Consider the following 19,569-nt stretch of genomic DNA (forward strand, 5'->3'; position numbering starts at 1 on the left):
CTGTGCCTCAGTCCCTCATCTGCATAAAAGGATGTTAATATCAGTACTTCCTGTTGTAAGGATTAAAAATCTTATTGTATTTACTTTACTGTTATAGGGATTAAACAAGGATTAAATTGATATCTGTAAGGAGTTTAGTACTTGTTAAGTGCTATGTTAGGGTCTGCTGCTCTTTTTTCCTATTCACTACACCAGAAAATCTTAAAAGTTTCAGAATACATATATAAGTTGTATTCATTAATAATGTACTGAGGTGCTTTATCTGAGATAAATACCCAAGGACTCTACTAGGGAGATTCAGAAAGTCATTGATAAAACCTCTTTACATGTTCAATGGATTAATTTTGCAATATGGTTTTGTTATAACTTAAAGTTCAGAAAAATTAAACAACTACAGGGATTTTTTTTAATTAAAAAATTCAATGATATCCATAGTCTCACATAACAATGACAGAAATTTCATTAATAAAACAGTATATCTGTTGCAAAAATTAAAGATGGATTTTCAAGGCAGGAAATTAGTGCTGAGTCAGTGATTCCTGAGTCGTTAGAGGACAGCAGCAGGTCAGGGGTGCTACGTTTTCTTTTGTTAAAGCACGTTTCTTGGGCAATTTAACATTTTTTTTCCCCTTGGAATTCAATGTTGTCAAAGCTATCATTAACATTTTATGTGGAGTTTTTAAGAGAAAGCCTTCACAAAATTAACAGTGCAGATCTTATAGTAATTAAGATCATTTTAGATGTGCCTGAAATGAGTACCATGTGTGGATTGGCTTTTTTTCCCCTTCCATTCTGTGAATTAAATTCAATGGAAATTTTAAGGGAAAAAAGTCAGTTACCTATTCCTCCATTTTTTCACTAAATAATTGTAGCATTTGCGTAGAAAAATAATTTTTCAATGCTGCAGAAAACTTTCCTGGAATTCATTGCTGATTTAAGACATCGGAAGGTCATGATAAGCTGCATATCTTCCAGTTACGTGATGGTAAATCTGTGAGGAAGGCAGAATTTAGTTAATTAATAATTTTATATTATTACACATATCAATTAATTATTACACCATTACATAATAATTAATAACTTTAATTAACATTTCATTGTAAAGCCCCACGATTACAGGCTTCAGCATAATCTCCATCCAACCTGCTTTAGGAAGCTTGCTAGGAAGACGGCAGAGGTTTGGGTATGATGAGGTACCTCAGATGAGTGTTCCTCTTTAGTTCTCACAGCCCAATAGATGACTTTTCATTTCTTTCTCAAAAACACTTTCAATTTGTTCCAAGGACAATGGGTTATTATTCACCTGCCTCTCGATGTCCGAAAGCAGAGTGCTGGCACCTATTCGAAAGAGTTCTGGCTTCAGCCATTCATCTCCTAGCTCCTCCTTTATGAGAGAGAGCCAAGCAAGGGAATCTTTGGCACTGCGGATGCCGCCTGCTGGTTTAAAGCCTACCTAAAAGGGAAGGACGGAAAGAGAACAAGGTTTATTATTACTGAATTGCCTTAAAAAATGGCACTGCATTATTACAGGTTCTCTCTCTCTCTCTTTTTTTTTTAATCTATTTCAGTTCACCCAGCGAAAGAGCTTAGATCACTGACTCGCCCATTCGCACTACAAAATGACTTTTCCAGGATTAATGGGAAGAATGTCACAGCTTCTGAGGAGACACTAATGAGAGTTAATAACCCTCATTAACATTTCACTTATTGGAAAGTCATAACCCTCAACCATCTAGACTATAGCTGTGAACCTGGGATAAACAAGAGAGGTGTCAATAAAAAGGAAAACATGGCACAAAAGTCCATTCATTCTACAAGTAAGCCTGTATAGACACCTTTCAGCCCTTCATCTGGAGGTGCAAAAGACACAATAAGTGTATTTAAAACAAGAGGAGCAAATCAGCGAGGTCACCCTAACCAAACTGGCAGTAGTAGCAAGGAGAGCTGACAGTTGTTTTAATCAACTGAACTGCAGAGCCTTTTTTTTTTCTAAGTTGTAAATAGAGTTACAGAGAGCAGCCCAGTTAAATAAGCCCAGTAGAAAGACAGTGTAGGGTCTCTTGACATTTCAGCAGTCTTTGAAGTTGACCACAAAACAGCACAATTCAGCCAGTATCTGATGTTTACAAATGACATCTCTGAGTCCATTAGAAAAGGATAAATGTGTTCTATATGTAGTAAAACCTGCTTCTCTGGATTTACTTGTCTCGAGAACTTGACTATCCATTAGATACTCTAGATGGGAGTAATCAAGAAAACACCCCACAGCCCAAGTACTAAAGCTCACACACGTAACCACTGAAAGCTGTTGGTTTGACAGGCAGGGGTGAGGACTAACAGAATGCTAGGGAAGGGAGACAAGGATAAAGGAACGGTCCCATTATCAACCCAAGCTAGAAACCTCACAGTTAACCTAGACTCCACCATTTTCCTCACCACACCACATATAATTGGTCAATAGCCAAGGCCAAACAATCCTACCATCTTAACTTCTATATGTCCCCTGGGCTCACTTTCCGCTCCCCTCTTACTTCTACTGTATTAGTTTAAACCCTCATCAATTCTCACATGGAATATCAGTAAAGGTCTCCCAACTGGTTTCCCTGCCACAATCACACAACGGCACACTGTTTAACAACAGCTATGGAGAGATTCTAACCATATCTGCCGATTATTCTGGAGTCCAAGTGACTTGTAAGAGTGAGGGGAGGTGGTGGGAGTGGGGGAGATAAGTGGGATGAGGTTATTTATTGAGGCAAAAAAACCCCAAAAAATCAATTAGCCAATATTAGCATAATGTTAATCATAGAAGCACTTCTATCAATTAGGCACTGATGCATATAGATTTTTCTATATAATTCAGTTGTGTCAGCAAATCTGTTTGGCAATTCTTCTAAACAGAGGTTCTCGCATAAGTTTGTACTTTTTTTTTTTAAGGAACAGAGTATGGAAAACATAAATCTGCAGTGAAATCAGTTATGAAATATTAAACCTCTGCTTCTTAGGAGTGACACTAATCATGGTCGGGAAGGCAGCTGATCACATTTTAAAACACCCCTTAAATCAACGATGTAGAAACTTTACAGTCTAAGGGCTACCCAAGCAACTTGTCAACAACCTGAAAGGTTCTGCAAGCTACAAATACAGTACCTCGCTGTGTGAAATCAAGTGTGACTAAAATGAATACGGTTTGACTTATACCTGTTTGTTTCTTAATGAAACTGGGATGAACTTTGTTTATTAGCTGAGGAAAGCACCAACACAATTTTTTTAAAAAGTGTTGAAAGATAGTGAAGTGTCCCTTACCCTCTGCTCTGGCCTAGCACATGGGGCATTTAAAACGCTGACTGAAATTCTTCACTTGTAGTCTAAGGGGACTCCTGGGAAGGGACCTGTTCATTTTTGTATCCCTTGCATTTAACATAGGTTAACATGGAACATAGCTAACGACTCAGTAAATGTTTGTTGAGACCAAAACTTGATTGGGTCCCCAATGAAAGGTTTTAGTCCTGACTACGAAGCTTATGACAAGTGGAGATGCCTGAGGACTATCTCTGATCCAGGAGTGCCAGGGATGAGGGCCCAGGCATCTTTAAGTATAAAAAGTTTCACATCTATTTAGATGTTCTTTGGACAAGAATAAGAATCATTGGTCTAATGAGAGATGGGCCCACTCACTCAATTGGGTACCCAAAGATAGAGTTCTCTCATTTTTTACAGCTTTACTTACTTATTTATTTTTAATTTGGATCACTGCGAAAAGGCTACTAAGCAGAGGTTATTTGCGTCGGGTCAACTTTCATCTGTAGGTCACAGTAGATATTTATCCTGTTTGTACTTTTTGAAGATATAAAGTTATTCTGAAGGAGAAAATTCTGGAAGGAGTTCACTTCCTCTGAAACCCAGTACATTCTAAAAAAGGTCTCTGATTCCAAAATAAACTGAAGCTACAGTCACATATAAAGTCATCACATCCAGTTGGCAAAAGATTAAAGGTCTTTTTTGGGGTGTCTATTTGGCAGAAATCAAGAGATTGGTTTTAAAAGCTACCTTCTGAGGAAGGGAAAGTCTCATTTAAAAAAAATTACCTTTCTCTACAAGGATGTAGGAAAGAAAACTCCTTTGAGATAATTTGCAACTAAACAAGCAACTTGAAGTGAAAACGAAAATCCAAACTCATTTTAAAAAACACCTCATACGCATTTTTCCTTTTAACTTCATGTTTCAAAAAATATGTATTATTTTTCGAAAAGCTGACAAAAGCTAGCCTATACCCTCCTCAGCTTAACAGTCTTCCAAAGAGCACATCCAACTGCCATGAAACGCAAAAATGGATATTTAATTCAAGAGCTATATAACGGCTAGCTACCTTTTCCCTGCTGTTTCACAGCATTTCATTATTTTGTTTAATAAGTTCATCTCCTCAAGAATTTTCTCTTCACCTCATATTATTAAAAGTAATAAGTTTTTCTGGACCGGGGGTTTCCCAACAGAAAAACCAATTTATGTGTGTCCTTCAATAATGACAGGAAAAGATTATTTCCCATTATATTGCATACTTTTCATATCACCACCACAGCTTATCATTCAATAAATGTTACTCTGCAATTCTTTCCATTCCTCAAGGAAGTTTAATTTCTGCATTAACCTGTTTTCGCTGGCCAACGCCTTACCAGAAAGCCTCTGTGTTGCAGCAGAATTAGTTCATTAAAGAACGCATTTAGGAATCTCTTGTCAGAGATAAAATTGTCTTCGGTTAATAAAAGAACATAAAGTAAGTTTACATCTTGATCACACATGCTTACTCCCACACTCACACTCACTTTCTGTTAATCGCACATTTTTCTCCATGAATGTGTTCTTTTGTAATGAAAGGTAAATTAAACATTTTAATAAAGGTAACTCATTCACACCTTCTGCATATAAAGATAGTTATCAGTTATCGTGGCTGTAACTAGCACTATAAATAACATTATCTTTACTCTGAAGAAAGATTTGCTGGCAATAATATACCTTGTTTCCAGTTTTCCAGAAGAAATCTCTAATGGCCCGTAGCATTACTATTGCTACAGGGAAGGTGGCATTTACTGTTTCTTTTCCAGTAGAAGTCTTAATAAAATCTGATCCTAAAACAAAAGGAAGAAAAATAACACATTAATTTAAAAACTTTTAAGATTTTGAGTCAGTGGAAGAAATGAGTCATGTAAATTTTTTTCCTGAGGAACACAAATAAAGTTGTGTCATTAATTATTTGAAAACTTAAAAAAAAAAAAAATTCCTCTCTTTAAAATAATTCTGTCCATACTTTTTCTTCTCCTTATTATAAGATGAATTGAATTAAGCACCAAATGGATTCGTACGGACCCCTGGGGCTATTGCCTCTATATTTCCATATTACCAATTAAAATCAAGTTGGTTTATTTAATGCATAACTGAGATGAATAAAAACAAATTTATGCCCTGTGCTTAACACCATATAACACTTGACTACAAAACTGGAGTGCCAACTCATGAAGAATCCCCATTAGCTGATTTCTACTGTTTCTAAGAATCACCATTAGCTGATTATTAACTGTTTGTTAAAAGCACTATTGTATCTTCCATCCAGATTAGGTTTTTCATGAAAGACACCATGCTATTTCATAACTTGCAAATATTTTAAATAATGACCCGTGTTGCAAATGTATCTTAAACCTATTGATGTGGTTTAACAGAATAACACAAGGAGACAAAGAAACGATAATATTGTTAAGACTCACTGAGTGCAATGCACTGTGCACTATTCTAACCAATATGCTACAGTGTCTCCAAGGAATTTACCTAGGGTCGCACAGTCAGATAGCCAAATAGAGGTTCCATCTTTCATGCGGTGGTTACTTATCCCAGAAAGCCTCAAAATGTGAACCACAAACCTGCAGCATGTGCACCACCAGGGAGCTTGTCAAACATGCAGACTCCCTGGCCCTACACTAGACCAACTGAATCTGAATCTGAATATAAACAAAGTTCCTAGGTGCTTCGTATGCAAATTTACAGCCCTAGCCCACTGAATCTATGGACCCTCATGTAAGGCTAACCTCTGAGGTTCTCCCCTCAAGAAGTGGTTGATGGAAGTGGAGGTAAGAAGTGGCCAAAACTTTCCCCTCTAGTTTCAATTGGAAAAGATACTTGCATGACTATTCTGTGGGTTGAAAGGTTCAAATTGATACCCCTTTAGTAAGCACACTGTGGGTACAGCACAGTGAAAAAATATAAAAACAAATAATTCAAACCCTTGCTCTCAAAAGCATGCATAGTCTATGTGCAAGTGGGAATGAAACATAATCCTTGTTGAGGTAGAAGTCAGGAGATCTGGTTTCTAGCTATGATATTTACCTGGAAAATTCCATCTCCCAACCTTTATCATTTGTACAATAAATCTAAAAATTCTTACTGACTTCATAGTGTTACTTAAGAAATCAAATCAGACAATCGATGGGAAAGCACTCTGAAAACTGTCAAGTGTTATACAAATATAAATGGAGCAAGGATCTAGGTAATATTGCAATCTGTATAAATATCATAAGAATTCTGATATATCAAACAGATCATCATAAGCCTTCTTTTCTTTTGCTCTGTAAACAGGCCCATGGGAGAAATGGAGAAATACTTGTCATAGACGCATTCATTCAACAAATATTTATGAGTGCTTATGATGTTCTAGACTGTTCTAGATGCTGGGAATAGACCACTAAACAAAATACACAAAGTTCCTGCTTTTGTGAGAATTTCTAGAAGAGAAAGACAAGAAACAAATGTATAACAAATGCCAGGTGAAGATAAGTGCTATGAAGTAAAATAAAGCAAAGTAATGAGATAGAGCGGGATGGATTTGGGGAGAGGTAGCTATATTTAAATAGAGTCATCATAAAGATATCTCTGATGAGTGAAATGCAAAGATTGAATGACAGGAATCTATGAAAAGAGCATCACAAGTAGGGAAATAGCAAGTGCAAAAGCCCTGGGGTGTGTGCAAAAGATGGGGTGTGTGCTAAGTTGATTAATACATGACATGAATGAATGAATGGAGTGGGACTACAAAACCGCTACCTGGCTCCTACAACATCAGAAGACAAACAGAGAGGAAATTAAAACCTCCATATAGATGTAAGAAGGTGAGCGGAATATCCCAAAATAATTCACAATGAGACCAAGATGTGTTTTCTAATAGGTGACACTGCTTGGATTCACTAGAAAACTTCTGGGTAAAACACTGGATATCATCTAAATTCTTTTAAGCATCTTGAAAGAAAAGATTATTAAGGTAAAACACAAAGACCACATTTGGAGGCCTTGAAAAAAAGGTATAGTCACTTAAAAAGCAAACCATCAAAAGTTAACCAAAAGAGCCAACCGCCTTTAGAAGAGTTTGGAGGCAGGGTCAGGGAGGATACTCTCCTCCTAATATATCACAGTAGGTTTTTGTGTGGACATAGTGTTTTTTCATGTGCATATATTAAAGTTCACTCTTTGTGAAACTGTTAGTGGTTTTCACAAATGTACAATGTCATATACCCATCATTACAATATCAGAATACTTTCACCACTCTAAAAAAATCTCCTGTACTTCACATTTTCACCTCCCACTTGCACTGGTAACCACTGATCTTACTAGCTCAATAGTTTTGCCTTTTGCAGAGTGTCATGTAATTGGAATCATACCGCTTTTCCGATTGGCTTCTTTCCCTTGGCAATATGCATTTAAGGTTTACTCATGTCTTTACATGGTTTCATAGTTCATTTCTCTTTATTGCTAAATAATATTCTGCTATATGGCTACACCACAGTTTGTTTATCCATTCATCTACTTAAGAATATCCTGGTTGCTTCCAGTCTTTGGCAATTATGAATAAAGTTGCTATAAACATGCACATGCAGGTTTTTGTGTGGACATAGTCTTTAAATCAATTGGGTAAGTATCTAGGGGCAACAGCTAAATTGTATGGAAAGACCATAGTTAGCTTTGAAAGAAACTGACAAACTGTCTTCCAAGTAGCTGCACCACTCTGCATTCCCACCAGCAGTGAATGAGAGTTCCTGTTGCTCCACATCCTCGCCAGCAATCTGTGTTGTCAAGGTTTGGATTTTAGCCAATCTAATAGCTATGCATATAGATCCTGTACATATTTTTGTTAGATTACACCTAAGTATTTCATTTCTGGTTTGCTATTGTAAATGGTAGTCTTTTAAATTTCAAATTACAATTATTAATTGCTGGTAGATAAGAAAGGAATAGACTTTTGTATATTAACCTGGTATCATGCAACCTTGGTAAACTCACTTAGTTACAGGAGTTTGTTGGTTTGGGGGGATTTTTTCCATAGACAATCATGTCATCTACAAACAAAGACAGTTTTATATCTTTCTTCTTGCATTAATTTCTTGTGGTTGTTAAATTATAACATACACAGTGGCTTAAAGCAACATTTTATTCTGTTCTAGTGTTTTTGATTTCTAGCATTACCTTTTAACTATTCCTTAGAGTTTCCATTGCTCTTCTTACATTACCTATCATTCTTTCATGCTAGCTACTTTTTCCATTAGTTATAGTTATTTAAAATTCTCTTTCTGATAATTCTAACATTCCTGTTTTATCTGAATCTGGTTCTGATACTTACTGTTTTCTCTCTATAGACTATATCTTTTTCTTGCCTCTTAGCATCTCTTGTAATTTTTGTTGAAAGCCAGACATGGAATATTGGGTAATAGAATACAACTATTGTATAAACAGGCCTTTAGCATGAGATTTTATGGTAATCTGGCTAGGCGCTGGACTGTGCTTAATGTCTGCTGTAGCCTTAGGTACCAGAGTCTCCAAATCCTATAGTATCTTTGGTTTTTTCTCCCCTGCTTACTTTGGGCTTCCTAAATATTCCTCCTCAGAGAGAGTCTATATTTTCAGCTCTGTTAGCTGTAATCCACAAGGTTATTGAAGCCCTATTGGTATGGTGGTAATGTATGGAGGAGAGGAAGTATTTTATAATCTTATGATTAAATTTCAGTTTTTTAGTGGGCCTGTGTCCCTGGCTGTAACCATCACAAGGGTGTCTTAGCTTTGCTCCCCAATTTGGTAAGGCAGGAAGACTAGAAGGGAAATGCCCTCCCAGGTAGGATAAGACTCTAGTAAAGTTTTCTGCCCTGGAGAGGAGGCGTTTGTTAAGGAGAATGCGCTGCACATATTTCACAATGATTATCTTCCCCTTCTCCAGCCAGAGCCCATAGGGATCTTTCTTGGTTCTTCACTGTAAGAATCTGGGGTTCCTAGAGGAACAACCCACCAAGTAGCAGGCCACACTCAGCATCCAACCATTTGTCAAAATTACCATGTAAGTGTTCCTACCAGTTGATGGCTCTGTCAGGTAAGCAGATCTTGGTCGTAACTCTCATGATTGCCTGTCTCTCCAGATTTCAAGGTGGCAGTTTGCCCTCTGATCTAAGTTCTTTGATGAGTCTTAGAAAAGTCATTAATTTTCAATTTATTCAGAGTTCCCCTGTTCTAAAGGACAGGAATGACAACTTCCAAGCTTTTCACATAAAACCAGAAGTCCTTAAATATTAAGGCCAACTTTATTATTTAGAAATCAGGTATGAATAGAGATACAAATTATATATGGTATCTACGGTGTTTTAGACATATGCCAAGTAACTATTATGATCAACAGAATTTGAAAGATTCAGAGATTCACTTTAGCCAGAATGGTAAGGGACAGGTAGAATTTGGTACAGTCTCTGAAGGAGAAAACAAATATAAAGAAGAGAGGGCAGATGGAAAAACACTACCATTAGAAGAAACACTGAAAAGTATCAGACACATCCAAAGAATGATAAATGGATTTATCTAAGGAATCACTGTGGGGGCCAGGGAGCATGGGGGAGTGGAGGGCAGTTATGTTTGGAGGGTGTGTGTCAATATGTATTTTACAACATGTGATTGTAAAAGTGCCTTAGGAAACATGAGGTCTAATCACCCACAATCAGTGTTTAAGACACTAACTGCAGTGTCTATTTTGGATAGGTTGAGAAAAGACAATGAAGAGTCAGTTACAACACAAGAGATTAAAACAGCAATTCAAGCATGCAGGCACCACTGTCTATTTCTTTAAATCCAGGAAGAAGACCTAGCTTTAATTACACAAAATACTTTAGAAAGTACATTAATATTTTACTACTGTCAAAAGAACAATGGATTTTCCAAAGGGATTAAGTAGGCACACACTTTTGTTTTACTTCTTATTTTAATATTGTTTCCCTGTCCCTCTGCTAAAACAAAATTACCTTAGAGAAATAAATGCGACATTTTGAATATCCAACACCCCAGAGCACCACAGACTTTCTTCAGAGCTTATGCAAATCCAACATTAACCAAGCTCACCTCTGCTCAGCTTGCGGAATAAACCTTATGAGAAAATATCTTACAATTAAAATAGCTATCCATATATATGCTCTTTCATCAGTGCCCACAATTTCAATGAAATGACTAACCTAGGAGATGAAAGACCTGAAGTCAAAAGTAACACATAAAATAGACTAGTATTCAACTGTGATTAGTTGAAATGAAAATTAATAATAAATTTGTAGTATTATATTAATTTTTTTTTTATTTTCGTAATTTGAAATCTCTAGCACAATACTTTTTTTTTGTGGTCTAAAGCAACTCAAAGCTTTTGTAAGGCCTATAATTACAAGTCTCCATGGTACAGTTTCATTAAAAACTTTCATTAAACAACAGCTGCCCTTGTATATGGTCTTCTAATCAATTTGGTCAAACAGAATGACTTCTAATCAGCTGTTGATAAAAATAGAAGATGAAATTTTAATTCTAATAGATTAACCACAAACTCAAGACAGTCTTCAAAATCCATCTAGCTCTATTCTCCAGTGGATTTAATGACTATTCAGCAACTCATTACTAAATAGAACAAGATGAACATTTTCCAGTTCATTAAAGAAATGTACTATGTATTTTTGCATTGTCCTCATGATTCGTTACAGGGAGTCTTAATTACAAGATAATGGATAATGGTTATTAAATGCAGAGTGCAGTAATGAAGCACTATTCATTTGCGAACCTCAGAGACTGCAAAGAGAGGAAAATAAAATTACTAGCTTCAAAAGATTAACGGATCAAATTATTATTCAATTTTGAAAATCTCATTCAGACTTCATAGAAACAAGGAGATTAAAAACTAGTATTAAGACCAAAGTAGTACATTTAAAAAAATAATATCTTAAGGCTATTACTGCATAATAAGCTTCAGATGTGATTATTAGAAAAACATATAGCTAAAAATGGGAAAACATACATTTTTATTTCTTGAACAAATCTTATTTATGAGATAGGAAGTTACTAGTAGGATCTTAAAGAGAGTCTTGGTGAACACAGAGGATACATGCTACTATGCTACAAAAGAACAGCACAATGGAAGGTATTATTAACATTTTATACTTCACTAATGAAAAATAGGATTAGAATCAACTGCTGCTTGAGAAAGCTTGTCATTCAGTGGAATTCATGCCAACCCAATAATAAGAGCTTCTGAGCACACTATTCTCTAGCACCATGTTTTCTATCGTTCTCTAAAAAAATTACTGATTAAAGTTAGCAAGAGAGTTTGTATGGTAATTCTGATACTAATTTATACTTGCAATCTGCAACGGGACACTTTTTTCTTTTAACAAATATACTGTACAAAAATATGAAGCCCCAAATTAAAACATATTCTTTGATATTGTATTCTTTCACTCAACATAGGCTTGAAAATCATCTGTGGTGAGCTATACAGATCCAGTGTTATGGCTAAAAAACTGGTCAGGGTAAAGATGGAAGCAGAAGGTCCCTGTGGAGGTATCAATATGGTGTTAATACTCAATCTGGAGACCAATTATACTACAGACATCCTTACATGATCTAGGGATAACAGCTAACCTTATGAAAAAGGGGGAGATGTTTTCTAAAAGAGACAGGAAAAGTCTAAGAAGGAAAGAAAAAAATAGAAACACCTGCTCTCTCAGTTCTTTCCCTCAATCTGAATAGTGAGCTCTGGAAATACTTCTCAGTTGATTCAGTCTATCACATGAAAAAGGCAACAGCGCATCATAATTAAGTAGTAAGGCATGTTCAGATTCAATGGCAATCAGAAAGCAATCACAATCTCCGAGTTAGAAACTATCTCAAATACCCCAAGGGTAAGATTAGCTCATGATAACCACATTCCTTGTTGTTGCCTTCCCCTCAATAAACATAAAAATGTGGCCATTTAAAATAATGCAAAACAAAATGATTCAAATGAAAGACAAGGTGGGGACTCTGACTACATAATCTGTAGTAATTGACAGTAATGTCCCTGGGAGACTATTTTAAACAATTATGGCTAACCATACAAAGATGTGGTAGAATCACTTGACACACACAAAAGTCCTTGAGTTATGTCTACTATGCTAGAAGTTTCCTTTCACTTCTAAAACTTGGCTTATTTGAAATGAGTTTCAGAACTGCAATAATGCTAGAGATCAGTTACCAATCAATGCAAATATCTATTTTAGAATGGATTTTAATGGTTTAATCTTTCAAACAACTTTTTTTTTTTTTAACAAATTTGGAGAAAGCAAGGAATTATTTAACTCAAATGTTTACTAGACCATATTGTCAGCATCTGAACCAAGAGTCAAACTGGGAAACAACAGAATGTCTCCTAAACCAAGCTCTATGCCTCCTCTAATTTTTAATATTGTTAGTGCTTCTGAGGATGTTTGTAAATAACTACATGGAGTTCACAGTTCAGAAATAAATTCCCCAAAAAGTCATGCTGCACTTCTTAGTTCTCACCTCTCTCCCCTTTCTCCCTCCCCCTTTTGAGTAAGGTAATCGAGCAAGGAGAGTTAGGGGTCAGGGAGCCTTAGACCATATGAAAGTAAAACAAAACATTCTGAAATTAGATAGTGGGGATGGTTGCACCACGTTGTGAATATACTAAAATCCCCTGAATGGTACACTTTCAAGGGTAAAGCTTATCTTATGGGAATTACATCTTAATTTAAAATTTAAAAAAGGGGGGGTGTTCACAAGGGAGGAAGGGTGAGAAACAGGAAAACAAGTAAAACTAAGTCTAAGTAAAATTATCAATTAGTTGACAACTCAAGTTTACATAATCATCTGGACCTTCACCCTTTTTCCTGAACTCACGTCTTAAGGTTACTCCTCGTCTTCTCTGTAAGTGGTTTCCTACTGGCTCCCAAGTATGGCATCCATAATCCAGGCTTCCTTTCTAATCGCCACTAATGATAACATAACATTGAGCCATCACTGGTCTAAGTAGATACAGTTATCTATTGATATTGCTTCACTACGCAGACTAGGATAACCAAATGAACAGTATTCATATTCAAGCATTAAGCTACTTAAAGCATTACTTTTGAGGGAAAATACTTCAACAGATTCATCATTATAGTTCTTTAAGAGTTTTAAAGAGTAGTGTTATCACTAAGAACTTCATGCTGGCCAAAGAGAGAGAATTCTGACTAAAGGACCTTTTAGAACCAGCTCAATGATGCCAGCTGGGAATCCCTGACTGCCGTGTGCTCAGTCTAGGACTATATTATCCAACATGATAGTCACTCACCACTGTGGCTACTGAGAACTTGAAAAGTGGTTAGTCCAAACTGGGATGTGCTATCAGCATGAAATACATATGGGGCTTTGAAGACTCAGTACAAAAACTAGATGTGTGAAATATCTCATTAATAATTTTTATATGGATTACACATTGAAATGATATGTTGTGGATTTATTGGGATAAATAAAATGCATTATTACAATTACATTCACCTGTTTCCTTTTACTTTATTAATGTGGCTGTTAAAAATTTTAAATTATATATCTCTGTTGGACTGGTCTAGGGCTTCAATGAGACACCAAAATCTGTATTCACTTCGCGTATGCTACAATTGGATGTCCTTTTAAACTAATATCCTTTAAATGTTGGTTTAAATTTATTTAGCAAAAAGGGTTTAAATCTGCCTAGAGGTAGAGTAAGTAGTTCCCTGGTGACAGAATTGAACTATTCTCTTTCATCCAAACAATTCAGTTCTGTCCCTACATTTGAATACTTAGCTCACCAAACAAAAGCTCTATAATTAATTGGGCCCGCCCTCCTTAGAAAGCAGATAATATATGTTTGGAGAACATAAAAGCATATTCCTAGAATGTCGGATGGCCAATCCCAATCACATACAGTAGAAGAATTGTAGTAAATGCAATTTTCTGTCTTGAACATTTTCAGTGGTTTCAATGCCTCTTATGGATTAACACCCTGGGAAACTGGCCATCTGGCTGGCCCCTTAATCCTGTGTGGAATTGGCCTTGCTTTGAGTTTTCAAACACACAGCAATAACTCTAAACCACACTTACAAACTCAAGACTGCATATGACTTGTGCTCATGGCGCTGTGCTCAATTCAACTATTCTTTCCCAATCCTTCAACATCCATTCAACTAATACTTACTGAGCACCTACTATGTGCAAGTAGTGTTGTAAAAACTAGGGACACAGCAGTGCACAAGACAAGGCTTCCCTTAATGGGACTGTGCATGGGTAAAGTCAACCCTGACTCAGTAATAAGTTATTTGTTTTCTCCTGGTCTGGCTACCTAAAGAAAAACATATTTGTCTATCTTTATCACATCACCCTGTTCTTCAGAGAGCTGGTAGCATTACTGAAAAGGAAAAATGAGATTCATGACGTTAGGCCAGTACTGGATGGTCAAAAGAAAATGCCAGAAATGGCTACAGGCATCGTTATTGTACAGGTAAATTGGTGTGGATAAAATAGCAAAGTGTTTTAGACTCAATATAAAATGAAAACATCAATCTGTAAATCAAGTTATCGATGCCAAATGCCTCGAAATCAAACTGCTTTCCTTATTTGGCCAGCCTCTACAGCTGAATTTATTGGCGTAGGGATTTATTATGTTAAGCAAATGTCCTGTATTGATATGGTAGTTTTAAAGTCATCTTATCTTAAAATGACACAACCATATCTAACACATTCTTTTTTCCTTCGCATTTGCTGGGAGAAAAGAGGGAGATGGAACCTCAATACGAAGTAAAATGTGATTTGGTATCACTATACTTTGGGCAAGGAAGAGTAAAATGAAGAAGCATTTTAACAAAATAACAAGCAAGATATGCTTTAAACAACTGCATTTCATTTTGATTGTGCTTCCCATTGTCACAAGCAAGTTTGGAATATATAGTATATATTAACATTAAAAGTCAGGTATGCTAGTGTGGAATCTATTAACTCGAGAGCAAATTACTCAAATTGAAGAAATAGCTACTTAAAATGGATTTAGAAATATATTTTACTGAACAAAGCAAGCTAGAAAATTAAGCTACTTTATCAGGATTAGAAAGTGCTATGAATTTTAAACACAAAGCTTTTAAAAACAATGCAGAACATATTTGAGATTATCATACCTCAATGTCATCATAAATCTTTTTTTTTTTCAACAATTGATAACTATGTAGAGTTACTTTTTACAGTGACCTGTCTTTCATAAAAACATTGTGTTAATTTTTCTGTGGGGAGTTTTATCTCTAGGTGATTGCTTCACTGTACCTGGAGACTCATGCTTTCCATTAGCAGATCTATAGATGCTAAACCTTGAAAAGGCTCTGAATGGAAACTATTCACCACGTGGAGCTCTCGGGTTTGCTATGGAGGTTACTGCAGTTACCACTTACCAACCACTTATAAAAACAATGCTGCCTCAATCCCATTGTTCACAAACAATTTTCAAGTTATAATTCTGTCTCTATTTTTCAACTAGTCACGCCTTCATTTTTATCTGTATTCCTTTCTACTCAGCCACCACCAGAAACCTTGATTCCTCAGCAAACGAGGCCCAGCAAATCTCCTCTATGGTAAGGGTCTAATCAGAAAGAGTCACCGCAAACTTTTGCCAAATCACGGGCATCATTGGGATATGAGAATCATTCACAAATTCCTGAAAACACATGATGCAAAGAGAAAGGGCAGAGGTGGGAAAGAAGTCTGTGAATTGGGCAGGAAGAATGGTCCTGACCTAGACTCCGAAAAAGTCATGAATTAATACAACATGCCAGCAAGCTGGATCCATTTTGCATATTAACTAAAACTCTATCTCCCTGGATGTCGCAAATTGTTTTTCAAGGCACTGCCTTGCCAATACGTACACACACACACACACACACACACACAGCGGGGGTGCCAAAAAATGTATGTACATTTTAAGAGATGTTATCTATGCTCAAGCAGTAGTTTGCTGTAATCAGAAGTGTCTGGACACTGATGGTAACCACTTGAGCACCTCTTGTAATTGCAGCAGTCAAATGTAACTTGTATTAATCTTTTGTTATCGGTATATATTGAGTATTACAATTTTAATACAGTTTTTTCCTTTCTTAAAATGCGTATACATTTTTTTATATATATGAATATCCTGTAGTTCCCTTGTAGCAGATGGTCTATGGGTTCCTTTTCTGACACTCTTAAATAGAAATTACATATAACCATATGGTAGAGCTGTGTATTTCAGACAAATAGTTTACACTACACACTTAATACAGAAGTTTTGTCTGTCTCTCACAGAACATGCTATCACAAGACTAATAGGTTTGATTAAAGGCTATTCATTTTTAGGAGATTTTCCCCCATCAGAAAACAATATAAATAGCTTCTTAATATGTTTAAGTTAGATATTTACCTATCTTCCCTTCAAACCTACATTTAAAATTTTTGATACATATTTAATGTTTTTTACACTACCTATGTAATTGCTTTGAGTGCAGTATTTATTTCCTCCTCCTAAAGTTCATGTTATATTATAGATATAATTTCTCCCAGGTATTTCAGGGGAGTTATTAAATGTCAAAATCCAAAGTGAATACATAGGTAACTTAAAAATGTAAAACCTCAGAAAAGAAAAAATTGCAGCTATTAAGTTTATTACCAAAAATGGGAAATGGGAAATGGGATTCACAATGATAACCTATAAGGTAAAAAGGCACTTAAAAAACAGAGTTAGAGACAGCTAACAGTGTCAGCTTATGCTCGAGATGCATTTATTTGTGCTTCTGACACAAGTATCATAAATTTACTCTTGAGAAAGAAGGTTTTCTGGATTGACTTGGCCCAGTTTTTATATTTAATACATGGAAATTAAAGAACACAAAAAATGTTTAAGTATGAGGAACAAAGAAGTGTTGAAATATGGAATGGACTGATAAGACAGGTTTGATCATGGCATTTTTCATCTCAAAACCTTCAACTGCTTACAAAATAAAATTCTAGAATTTCCACTCTACAGAATCTGAATTTAGCCTACTATTCCATTGGTCCCTTCTGCTACTCACCCTCAAGTATCTTGGACTTGAGCTCATTCTGATGATGGTGATGATGATGATATAACAACAATAACAACGATAGGAGTAGATTAGGTCTCCTTTTTGAGAACTCACTAGCTGCTACGGGCTCCAACTTAACATTTTATATATCTACTCTCATTTAATCTCCACAATAACTTAAAAGACAGGTACACTTATTATCTCCACTTACCAAAGAAGAAACCAGGGGTTATAGATACTGAGGAACTCAGCTAAGACAACAGTTTATAAATGTCATGAATGGAATTGAACACAGCTTTTTCTAAGTATAAGTCCAGGCTTTTAACCACTGCACACTTCTGCCTCCTAAGCCTGACTAGTCATTGTTCTGCAGAAATACCCTCTCCCTTATCAACTCTGTACTCTCCATCCTTTTTCTTCCTGTCAAAATCCTACCTGACCCAGTTCAACTGTTTCCTTCAATATGTAGCAGCACTGATATTGCTTTCTTCCTATTTTGAATGTAAACATGATGAGTGGAGCTGTGGCAGCCATCTTTCAACCATGAAGGAAATGCCGAGAGACTAGCAGAGGCTCCTATCCTGACATTGATGATGAACTAAGGGCAGTGACTGACTACACCTCTGGACTTATTGTTTGTGGGGACAGAGCCGCAGAAAGCAGTTTCCAGGCTCTCGGCCTCACATAGAAAGGTGTTGGTTCAGGTAGTAAATGACCATCAACTGTGACTGGATGGCCATCAGCTGTGGCTAGTTGGCCATCAGCTGTAACCAGTGAGCCATTGGCCACTAATATAACTGTTGTGGCTACGCTAGCAGCAAATGGGGGCTAGCAAGAAGATGGTGGCTGAGCTAGCAAGAGCAGATTGCAGTTAGGATGCCAGGTTGCGGACAGTGTGGATCCAGCCTCCAGTGAGAGTATAGTGCCGCCAGCGAGAATATACTAGTATGACTTCCCTACCTATGGCTCCGTGGGTGTTCCTTTTGGGCCTGGCCACATCCTGCATTCTTATATGGGGAGTGGGACCAGAGACCCCGCAGGCTGCCCCGCACGACACATGGCGCAGCGAGCAGGGTCTCCCGCATGACACTGTTCTATGATAAAAATAATTCCTTATTTATTTAAGCCACTGTTATAAAGTTCTGTGCTATTTGCAACCACATTCAAACCTATCTGATGCAGTCCCTGGACTGTTTACTGACACTCTGCTGACCTAGAAATCTAATAGTGTACTACATCCATTAATTTCCCTTGGGCATCACTTTCAGCAAACATGGACACAAAGTATCATCCCCCACAGACACCCTGTGCTCTGCCTAGCTGAGACCCCTGCATACCACCAGCTATGCCTATCCAGGCCTCAACTCCCCACTCCACCTACACTGGTAAATCAGACAAAAGGAGTCAAAAGTCCATCTAAATAAAATGTGGAAGGAAAAGTAGCACATGAAAGAGATCCTAGTAAGCTGTTACGAATTATTAGGAAAAGCTGAAACTGAAAAGCCGCAGAACAACCGATTCTGGAGAAGCATCCGAGAAACTAGTGAATGAAGCATCGATACCCTAATCTCTCCGAACAAATTATTGAAGAAACAGAGAGAAAGGAACTGTTTTATCAACAAACAGAGATAAGGAGCTCTAGCAATAGTAGAAAATGGAGGAAGAAACTAAGTTACAAGTCTTAAAAAGCTAATTGGTGAAGACACTGGTCCTGAATAAGATGAAAAATTTCTCAGTGTGCCTGACCCCACTTCCCATGCCAGTGAACTACACACCCTTTGAAGGTCATGGCTCCTCATTCATTGGCATTATATTGACCATATACAGCTGACGCAATGGTCACAGTAAAAAGTTAATAAATATACAAATCTAAATAAATTCAGTATTAGGCAAGCTTTAATAAAGACTAATGCCTACACTAAAGACAACCAAACTCTTCAATGATTCCATAGCTGGCTACTTGTATAAATAAAGTAGGGTTTCTGTTTAATTAATCTCTTTAAATACTTATATAGCACTTACCATGTGCTGAGTACTGTTCAAAGAGCTTTATAAAAACCCTGATAAAAATTAAAAAATAGAGCAGTTACCTGACACTTCAGGCTCTCACTGAAGCTATCTTGCCGAGAAAGTTTGGTTGTAACACGG

General features: G+C 36.6%; 1 protein-coding gene across 1 annotated transcript in view; it reads right to left on the bottom strand.

Annotated features, from left to right (window-relative positions):
• Positions 1-392: 392 nt before the first annotated feature.
• The window catches only part of DERA (deoxyribose-phosphate aldolase), an 83,639-nt gene continuing 64,462 nt past the window's right edge, over positions 393-19,569 (bottom strand). Inside the window, exons 7-9 of the mRNA XM_019744673.2 lie at positions 5,014-5,126; positions 1,304-1,453; positions 393-991 (exon numbers count right to left, since the gene is read on the bottom strand). Coding sequence (XP_019600232.1) covers positions 935-991; positions 1,304-1,453; positions 5,014-5,126 — 320 coding nt within the window. The 3' untranslated portion in view covers positions 393-934. The remainder of the gene's footprint in view (positions 992-1,303; positions 1,454-5,013; positions 5,127-19,569) is intronic.

The sequence above is a fragment of the Rhinolophus sinicus genome, linkage group LG02 (assembly GCF_036562045.2).
Source record: "Rhinolophus sinicus isolate RSC01 linkage group LG02, ASM3656204v1, whole genome shotgun sequence".
NCBI lineage: Eukaryota > Metazoa > Chordata > Mammalia > Chiroptera > Rhinolophidae > Rhinolophus > Rhinolophus sinicus.